Source organism: Fundulus heteroclitus, chromosome 18 (assembly GCF_011125445.2).
Source record: "Fundulus heteroclitus isolate FHET01 chromosome 18, MU-UCD_Fhet_4.1, whole genome shotgun sequence".
Taxonomy (NCBI): domain Eukaryota; kingdom Metazoa; phylum Chordata; class Actinopteri; order Cyprinodontiformes; family Fundulidae; genus Fundulus; species Fundulus heteroclitus.
Window position 1 is genome coordinate 29452452 of NC_046378.1, and position 10787 is coordinate 29463238.

The window sequence follows — 10787 nt, forward strand, 5'->3', positions numbered from 1 at the left end:
AGTTTATTATTGTTTAAATGGAAAAAATTAAAAACAGTTTTAAAACAAACTGAGAACTTGCACAGGCATGTTTGTGTCTAGATTTTTTTATAATTTTTTTTGCTCCTCCGAAACCCCTCTGATGTTGTTCTGGTGTAGCTTGTCCCCCATTTTATACATGCATATTATTTTCCCATCCCTGATCTTCCTTTTCAGTCCCTTTCTTTAAATCAAGAAACTCATTCTATCTTGGTTTAAAGTCTCTCTTTTTACTACTTGAGAAGAGCCTTTATTTCACTGTAAGAGGTGGTTGATCCGGGACAGTTAATCATGCAATTGTAGCAGCAAACCCAGTAAGGTCTACTGTAACTTTAAAGCAGTACAGTGTAACTTTTGGTCTCTTGGGGCGTTAAACCTGGTGTTTTCATAGTTCACTTCTAGTGTTTATATCTTACCTGCTCCTTTATGGAAAAAAAATAAATTTAAGGCCATTTGCTGCTTCCGGAGCCAGTGCTTTTTTCTTCTTCAGCCTCTCCCTCTCTGCTTCTCCTTTCTTTTTTTAAACTGCCTTTCTCTCTCCAACTTGATTTGTATCTCTCTGCACTGCATTTGATTCATTTTTGCAAAGTGTCAACAATCTTTTTGCACAATGTGGGGTTGGCAGCCAAGATGAGGCAGCAGCAGCTATATGCGAGGCTGACTAAAGAAATGGAAAGGCAATCATGGCTCCCTCAAGTAATTGGAGAAGGAATGGTGCTTTCATGTGAAGTTGCCAATAATACAGAAAATAGAGGAGTGACAGACAGCGTCTGCCTCCTCACAGAGTAAAAGGAGGGCATGAGGGAGTGAATCTGTCTTTTCCATCTTACAACCATGGGAGTTTCAGCCAGGCAGTTACCCGAGTAAGCCGCATGAACAACATGGATTGTTATTGTTATCAAGAGCGACCCGAACCTTTGCGATCACTGAGCGGACCTAGCTGGGCCGGTCCGGCAGGCCTGCCACCATAAAGGCCAACGGGATAATTCCCTGTGCTCTCGATGGCCGGTCCACCCCTGTCTATGGTGTGGACCAACTAAAAGGTTAGCTGTATAAAATAATTTACTATTGACCCAGTACGAAATATGTCTGTTCATAGAATAGTATATCATACATAATATTATATAATAAAACAACCTATTTAGCTTTCTTACCTGAGAAGACATTACACCTATAAAAAGACCTTTGAATCGTAACAGCAGATACTATTTTTTCCCTCTTCTTCCATACGTGTGCACAACACTAGTGTCATTTCAACTTCTCGCCAGAGGGAGCAGATGTCAGCAAAATCTTGGAATTTGCGCAATGCACCTTTAATGCAGCCTTTTAACAATACCCTGAAACATTGACAAACATTGACCCTGAAACCCCTCCCTGGGCTGCCACCTTACCACGGTGGAGGGGTTTGAGTGTCCCAATGACCCTAGGAGCTATGCTGTCAGGGGCTTTAAGCCCCTAGTAGGGTCACCCAAGGCAGAAAGATCCTAGGTGAGGGACCAGACAAAGAGCAGCCCAAAACCCCCTTATGATGAATACAATAGATGGATGTCGTGTTCCCTCACCCGGACGTGGGTCACCGGGGCCCCACTCTGGAGCCAGGCCTGGAGGTGGAGTACGTTGGCGAGCGCCTGGTGGCCGGGTTTCTACCTATGGAGCCCGACCGGGCTCGGCCCAAAGAGGTGACATGGGTCCCCCTTCCAATGGGCTCACCACCTATCAGAGGGGCCAAAGGGGTTGGGTGCATTGTGCAATGGGTGGCAGTAGAGGGCGGGGACCTTGGCGTTCCAATCCTCAGCTGCAGAAGCTGGCTCTTGGGACGTGGAATGTCACCTCTCTGGTGGGGAAGGAGCCTGAGCTCATGCGTGAGGTTGAGAGGTTCCGACTACAGATAGAAGGACTCATCTCTACGCATGGCTCTGGCTCTGGAACCAGTCTCCTTGAGAGGGGTTGGACATTCTTCCACTCTGGAGTTGCTCCTAGTGAGAGGCGCTGAGCTGGAGTGAGCATACTTGTTGCCCCTCATCTCGGTGCCTGCACGTTCGGGTTCACCCTGGTGAACGAGAGGGTGGCCTCCCTCCGCATTTGTGTGGGAGGAGGACTCTGACTGTTGTTTGTGCTTATGCGCCAAACTGCAGCTCAGATTACCCACCCTTTTTGGAGTCCTTGGTGGGGGTACTGGAGAGTGCCCCTCCTGGGGACTCCCTCATTTGCTGGGGGACTTCAACGCTCACGTGGGCAATGACAGTCGGACCTGGAGAGGCGTGGTTGGGAGGAATGGCCCACCCGATCTGAACACGAATGGTGTTCTGTGGTTGGACTTTTGTGCTCGTCATTGGTTGTCCATCACAAACACCCTGTTCAAGCATAAGGGTGTCCACATGTGCTCTTGGCACCAGGACACCCTAGGCCGCAGTTCAATGATCGACTTTGTTGTTGTTTCATCTGATCTGTGGCCGCATGTATTGGACACTCAGGTGAAGAGAGGGCGGAGCTCTCCACCGACCACTACCTGGTGGTGAGCTGGCTCCGATGGTGGGGGAGGAAGCCGGTCAGACCTGGCAGGCCTAAACGTATTGAGAGGGTCTGCTGGGAACGTCTGGCAGAGTCCCCAGTGAGACGGAGCTTTAACTCCCACCTCCGGGAGAGCCTTGAACACATCCCAAGGGAGGCGGGGGACATTGAGTCTGAGTGGACCATGTTCCGCGCCTCTATTGTTGAGGCGGCCAGTCGGAGCTGTGGCCGCAAGGTTGTCGGTGCAAGTCGCGGCAGCAACCCTCGAACACGCTGGTGGACACCGGCGGTGAAGGAAGCGTCAAGCTGAAGAAAGAGTCCTATCAGGCTTTATTGGCCTGTGGGACTCCGGAAACAGCCAATGTGTACTGGCAGTCAAAGTGGCAGGCGTCTCGGCTGGTCGCTGGGGCAAAAACTCGGACCTGGGAAGAGTTTGGAGAGGCCATGGAGAAAGACTTCCGTACGGCTTCGAAGTGATTCTGGTCCACTATCCAGTGTCTCAGGAGGGGGAAGCAGTGCAGTACCAACACTGTTTATAGTGGGGGTGGTGCGCTGCTGAGACCTCCTTAATCCCACCAACACGTCTTTCATTGTGGAAGCAGAGCCTGAGGACTCTGGGTCGGGTTCCCCCATCTCTGGTGCTGAGGTTGCCGAGGTTGTTAAAAAGCTCCTTGGTGGCAAGGCCACGGGGTTGGATGAGATTCGCCCTGAGTACCTTAAGGCTCTGGATGTTGTGGGGCTGTGTTGGTTAACGCGGCTCTGCAGCATTGCGTGGACATCGGGGGCAGTTGCCCTGGATTGGCAGATTGCGGTGGTGGTCCTCCTATTTAAAAAGGGGGACCGGAGAGTGTGTTCCAATTGCAGAGGAATTACACTCTTAAGCCTCCCTGGTAAGGTTCTGGAAAAGAGGGTCCGTCGGATAGTCAATCTCGGATTCAGGAAGTGCAGTGTGGTTTTTGTCCTGGCCATGGAACACTGGACCAGCTCTATACCCTCAGCAGGATCCTGGAGGGGGCATGGGAGTTTGCCCAACCAGTTTACATGTGCTTTGTGGATCTGGAGAGGGCATTAGACCGTGTCCCTCGAGGGATCCTTTGGGGGGTACTCCGGGAGTATGGAGTACCGGGCCCTTTAATAAGGGCTGTCAGGTCTCTGTATGACTGGTGTCAGAGTCTGGTCTGCATTGCCGGCAGGTAGTCGGACTCGTTTCCGATGAGAGTTGGACCCCGCCATGGTTGCCCTTTGTCACTGATTCTGTTCATAACTTTTATGGACAGAATTTCTTGGTGCAACCAAGGTGTTGAGGGGATCCATTTTGGTGGCCTTAGGATTGCGTCTCTGCTATTCGCAGATGACGTGGTCCTATTGGCTTCATCAGGGCGTGATCTACAGCTCTCTCTAAAGCGGTTCGCAGCCGAGTGTGAAGTGGCCGGGATCAGAATCAGTGCCTCCAAATTTAAGACCATGGTCTTGAACCGGAAAAGGGTAAAGTACTTCCTCCTGGTTGGGGAGGATGTGCTTCCCCTTGTGGAGGAGTTCAAATATCTTGGGGTCTTGTTCACGAAGGAGGGGAAGATGGAGCGGGAGATCGACAGGCAGCGTCTGCTGTGAAGCGGGCGCTGTACTGATCCGCTGTAGTGAAGAGAGGGCTGAGCCAAAAGGCGAAGCTCTCGATTTACCGGTCGATCTACGTTCCTACCCTCATCTATGGTCACGAGCTTTGGGTCGTGACCGAAAGAACGAGATCCCGGATACAAGCGGCTGAAATGAGTTTTCTCTGTAGTGTGTCTGGACTCTCCCTTGGCTATAGGGCGAGGGGCTCAGTCATCTTGGGAGGACTAAGAGTAGAGCCGCTGCTCCTAAATGTCGAGAGGAGCCAGTTGAGGTGGCTCGGGCATCTGGTTAGGATGCCTCCTGGACGCCTCCCTGGTGAGGATTTCCGGGCACGTCCCACCGGGAGGAGACCCAGAGGGAGACCCAGGACACGCTGGAGGGACTATGTCTCTCGGCTGGCCTGGGAACGCTTTGGGATTCCCCCGGAGGAGCTGGCCCAAGTGGCTGGGGAGAGAGATGTCTGGGCCTCCCTACTGAAGCTGCTACCCCCGCGACCCGAACCCGGATAAGCGGAAGATAATGGATGGATGGATGGATGGATGGATGGATGACCCTGAAACATTATATCACAGCATTCTCAATGTAATAATAATAAAACTGACTAATACTGTTAGAAAAATGTGAATGTAATAATTTTATTTTCATTAAGTTACAGGCATTTGGTCTGTTTCAAGAGCTGGCTTGCAGGAATGTTTTGTTGTTTTAACTTAAGACAGGAAGAACAAATGGTTCTCCCAGATAAGGAATGTCTTGCCTCATCCAGCTGTGCATCTCGCAGATGACTGATAACTAACCCCAATAAACCTGCACACCTCTTTCTATACTGACCCACATGTAACCTCCTGACCCCTCTTTCAAGTCCGACAATAAAGGCAGAAAGACAGAGGTAGAGCGGCGGAGATAAGCCAGACTGTCAGGGAGCTCTGTTTTCCATTTTGGCTCCTCTGCCCTTCTCTGGAGAAAAGTAACTTGTGTTTAGTGTTGGTTTTTCTAGGACAAAAGGGGTTATTATAATAACCCTATCAACTGTATTCCCAGTGACATTTCAGTCTTTCCCCTCTTGGAATCATATATTTTTTGCATTTTTTTTCAGTGGATCTTGGACCACTCTTCATTGTTTCGCTGGGAGATGCTAAAAGCTGTTAGCCGCTTCCTTGTTTTAACGCTGTTGTTTTTATAAATATACTCAAAGGGCTTTATTTTCTAACAAAGTGAGCAAAAAAAGCATGAATCACCAAAACATCAACTAACATGCCAGTAGGACGTGATAATCTTTCCTAAAACTTTGTATGCAACCAAAATGAGCTACTGATGTATAAATAACCTTTGAGTTAATGAAGTTTCGAAAGGCAAGGGAAGTTTATTTGTAAAGCTCAGTAACAAGACAATTCAAAGTGATGTACATGAACAGAGCAAAGAAAAGAAAACATTACAGAGGAAAGCACATCATAGTGGAATAGTAGCAGCAGGTCAAGATATAAGAAAAGTTGAACTTCAACATCAACATTCAAAGGCAACTCTAAACAAAGTAAGTCAGGGTTTCAGCATTTCTACAGTCTTCTGGGAGTTTGTTCCAGATAAGTGGAGCATAATAACTAAATGCTTATTCTCCATGTTTGGTTCTGGTTTTGTGTATGCAAAGTAGACTGGAGTTAGAAGACCTTAGTGGGCTGGAGGGTTGATACACTGATGAGAAGTCTGTGATTTATTTAGGTGCTAAGCCATTCAGGGATTTATAGACTAACAGAAGTATTTCAGAGTAAGTCTACTCTCTGAGATACAGGGAGCCAGTGTAATGACATTAGAACTAGGTTGATGTGCTCTATCTTCTTAGTCTTAGTGAGGACGCAGGCAGCAATGTTCTGGATAAACTGCAGTTGTCTGATCGACTTTTTTGCAGCAAGGCTGAGCTCAATTCGTGGCAGCGGCAGCTCGTAATGGCACTTCCGGTGGCAGGGTTGCCACGGTATAGTACTGGCAGCTGCCACTACGGTGACAGTCTCTACTGGCACCTGACACTAGGCCCCCAAGTTTGCTATGAGGGCTGCCAGTGCCAGTTTTTGGCAAATTACTGTTTTGCCTCTAAGTAGATTATTGTTTTGAAATTGTGATGTTCTTGCTTAATAAACTGTATTAAATGTTTCATAAAGTGGCTTTTTTTTTTTCAAAAAATATTATCTGGATCTCATGTGATTCGAAAATACGCAGATCAAATACAAAGTGACATCAAATATTTAGTTCTTATTATGCAGGAAACATTACAACAAACAATTACAGGTATGCATATAATAAAAGCTGCAGTGAATAAATTGCCATTTTATATTTGACTACTATGAACAGTATAAGATTGTAGTCAGAGTCCATTTTTCGATGGAATATTGTTAGATAATCTCCATCTTCATTAACAGTAATATTTTAATCACATTGATCAACCTTTTCTTTGAACATTGTTAGTATTAAAGTAGTATTAAATTAATGCACAAATAATAAAAACAAATCAGCAAATAATATAATATAACAAAGATACGTTTTAGTTCATAATATCTGTCGTACATACTTTGTCACAAACATTTTGAAATAAACAATAATATAAGCAACAAAAAAGGTCAAATATGTTTTCCTCAACATGATTGTTGTTTCTTGTACAACCCACAGAGAGCATAGTACCTGACAGCTTGGAAAAACAAATCATCCCTGAGACCATAGATCAGCGGACTCAAACATCTTGATGCAAGACTAAACATTATGTAGTTAATGTACCGGATGTCTATAAATAAAGCAATGTTAATCTGAAGTGCAGCAGCCTCGATGAAGGGGTTCCACAGCTGGATGAGACAGAGCAGCAGCTGGAAAGCATGAAGGGTGACTGTTCTCAGCCCTCTCTGTGTTGACTGTTTATTCTCTGTAGAAGCAGCTTTGGCCACCTTCATTATCTGAACATAGGAGAAAATTATGACGATGCACATAATCAAAAAGTAAAACTGGCTTGCAGCGGACCTAAGATGGCGTTGCCATGTCTGCAAAAGGAACATCTCCATTGAACACAAAGCCTTTTGTTTGTAGAGGCCGAACGGCGCTATCGCCATGAAGATGATGAGAGTCATCATGCCGGGAACAGAGCTGACGACATGAATAATGAGGATGCAGTGCACAGACCTGCGGGTGGAGCACAGCTCTGCATGCCGCATGGGCAGGCAAATGGCCACATAACGCTCCAGGGTCATAGCTGTCAGAGTCACAGGTGTGGCCATAACATAGAGGAGCGTGACAACAGAAATAATGGTACACAACCAGATTTGTATGCTGAATTGAAAATAGTTTACAATAAGCAAAACATCAGATATGATTAACACAAAACTGTCAGACAGCAACATAACAGCAAATAGAATATACCGAGCGCTTGTGTGGAAACACTCCTTTTTGAAGAAAGTCACAATGAGCAGCATGTTGATGCACAGAAAAATCATCACCAACATCTGCACAAGCATCAGCCGGAAGTTTACCTGTCGTTGAACAAAGACAGCCACGGAGCTGTTATTTGACATTTTCAGTTTCAAGGAGAGAAAAAAATCAAAAAATAATGCAACTCATTGACTGCATTGTTTAAATATTATGACAAAAAATAATTTTTTCGATTACAAAAATGATATCCACCCAAAGTAGTCAGATGTCATAAGAAATACAATTTAAAAACCATTGATTCTTCTCTGAGGGAAATTATATTAAATAGCCTGGTCAGAAAGCATGAGTGCTTTAAATATAAGAGCATTGTCAAATGAAAGTTAACTCTCTGGTGTCATAATCACCACTTGCTGTTTGTGCAACTCATTGGTTCTCGAGAGAGAACAAAAAAACATTTCGGGATGTTCATTTCAAATTTGCTTTAAGAGAAAATGCTTCTAAAAACATTTGATAATGTATTGACTTATTCCACTAAGACTAAATTATAGCATTTCTAAAGATCACTAGATTCTAATATAAGCTTATTATTGTTTGAATGGGAAAAAAGCTCAACAAACACAGTTTTAAAACAAACTGAAAACTTGCACAGGCATGTTTGTATGTAGATTTATTTTTTTTTTTTGGTAAACCTGGAACTTTCCTGTTTAGTGCCCCTGAAGGCCACTGGCAACGCTGCACTGTCGCAAGCCTAAACAGCCTCCCTCCATGCTGTGGAATCTGATAGTAGACCACTTTGGACCAGCAGAATGAGATGTCATTAAGTTACTTGTAAAGGCAAGGCCACATTCACCCGTCTAGATTAAGTCCTACATCAGAAAACCAAAAACATTTCATATCAGGTAACTGTCATATCTGTTTTATTTTGGTAGTCTGAGCTCAGAAGGACTCCCCACATACTCCTGCCTTTTTCTGATGAGGGAGTCCAACTAGACCCTTCAGAGCTCTTCTGTGGGTTCCATGGGTCAAGTATCCAGAGTGAAGCTCCTGGTTCCAATTCTCCAAGCCCATCTTCCGGTTCCAGTCTGTGGGGTTCCAGGCTCACAGCTCTTGGTTTCAGCCTCCAGATCCTGGTTTCAGACTGCAGGATTCCAGTCATTAGACTCTGGGTTCCAGACTCCAAGCTCCTGATTCTGGTTTCAGCCCGCTTAGTTCAGCCCTGGGTTCCTTCATTCCACCCAACAAGCTGCCTCCTAGTGGGCCTCTCAGGTTCTTCCTTGGCCATCACCGGCCTAGGAGGAACCTAAGAGGAACCTTAGCTTGAAATAAAAATGGTTTCCTTGAATTAGGTCTTTTTGTGTTGCTTCATTGTGATTAGGAGATTTAAACACTTAAAAATATATGATAATCAAGAATTAAGGCACTAAACGTGCCTTAATTGAAACAATATATGCTGAAGTCTTTGCAGGTTTTTTAACAAAATGCTTGTTTGTTGAAGTTAACTCTGATCTAGTCAGATTCTAAGGGTGAGGATGAGGAAAGCGACAGAAACTAGGAAACTCCCAAGACCACCAGCTCCCCCATACCACCAGTGCTACACTTTCAGGAAAAGTGAATCAACACAGCCATGTCCTTTGCCACCCACATGGTCTGCACTTTCACCGATGATACAATAAAGCTCCACTTTCTCCCCACACACCTGGGGCCTGTACAATGTCTCAAGTAGCTCCAGCTAACTCTTGAAACCTTTATTTTACTTTCTCTTTACATTATTTTTCCTTTATACCAGGTGCAGCACTGTTTAAATATTGTAATACTGATGAATGCGCTGTACTGACTGTTACATTTTTATTTATTTTTTGCATTTGTTAAAGCAGACCAAGTATCTGTGTATTATTTGTTTACAATTTATGAGTGCTGTATTGTTCTATATTTGCTTTTTCTTGCCAGATCTGGCCTTTCCCTGCTTTGCGCAACAAATTTCCTTATTTATCATCGGTTTACTGGTAGTGAAGGTAATATTTTTGTTTGAGGAATATGAGTTAGTGAAGCTAACTTTTTGGTTTGCTGTGCCCACCACTGCCGTGTTGTTTTTGTTGTTTTGTGTCTATATTCATATCCCAAATCAGTTCTTAGCCTCATGTACAAAGTGTGCCTACACAGAAAAAACATGTGGCACAATGTTTATCACAGAACTCAACGTGTACAAAAATTAACATTGGGTGAAAGTGTGCAGTAATCCACACAATCCCTTGACTTGCTGTGAAAAAAAGTTTTTAAATCAGCAATAACAAAGTATTGAGGATTACCACTGAAATATAACTATTTATACTCTTTTATTTAACTCAAAGAACATGAAACCTGATGTTTCTTTTCACAAATTTGAGCTTTTATGGTTTAAATCTATTATTTATATTTTGTACTTTTTGTTCTCTGTCTTTTTTTCTCTTCATAACAGGTACACCTGGTCTAGCGTTCTGTTAGCTGTGACATCATCCAGGGGAAGACAGATCAGCCGCTATTACCATATAACATAGAAAGGATTCCTGGATCAATGTGTGCTTCTGTGCCTCTGCGCTGTTTTCTCCAACCCCCAGTCGATCGAGGCAGATGACACTGAGTCTGGTTCTGTTGGAGGGTTCCCTCCCTGTTAAAGGGGAGTTTTCCTCTCCACTGTCGCTTCATGCATGCTCATTATCAGAGATTGCTGCAAAGCCATGTACAACGCAGACAACTGTCCACTGTGGCTCAACGTTTTTTCAGAAGGAGGGAATGCTGCTTGTCAAGACTTGATGCAATCTGCTAGGGTCCTAAGATAGGAAACTTTTTGACCAATCTGGATGATTTGATTAAATTTGACTTTGTAAAGTGCCTTGAGATGACATGTGTTGTGAATTGGTGCTACATAAATAAAGTTGAATTGACTTGAAAAAATAGAATTACATTTAGCCTCATACAATAACATAACACACCTCAGAAATGATAGAAACAACCTCAGTCAGACGGAAGCTGTAAATATTCCTGTGTTTGTCATGTAGATGTAAATGTGCTTTGGTTTGTGTGCCGATTTTACATGGAATGCATGGAAATCATCTATGGGACACTTTCATTCGCAATGATAACGTAAAGTGGGTTGGATCAGCAGATTTTAATATCTTCCAGTCACTTTCCATTCACCACAGTAATAAGACTGCCCTTGTTAAGGTTTTCAATAACATTTCCACGAAGGCAAACTGTAGAAGAAC

The 10787-nt window shown here is 44.4% G+C and overlaps 1 protein-coding gene across 1 annotated transcript; it reads right to left on the reverse strand.

Moving 5' to 3' along the window:
* Positions 1–6694: 6694 nt before the first annotated feature.
* On the reverse strand, positions 6695–7688 carry LOC105924645 (odorant receptor 131-2-like). The gene has a single exon (XM_012860446.3). The coding sequence runs from the start codon at positions 7686–7688 to the stop codon at positions 6765–6767; it is 924 nt and encodes a 307-aa protein (XP_012715900.2). The 3' UTR covers positions 6695–6764.
* Positions 7689–10787: the final 3099 nt, after the last annotated feature.

What these genes read in the sequence shown, in the direction of transcription:
- LOC105924645 (XM_012860446.3), bottom strand. Translation starts at nt 7,688, where the DNA reads ATGTCAAATAACAGCTCCGTGGCTGTCTTTGTTCAACGACAGGTAAAC.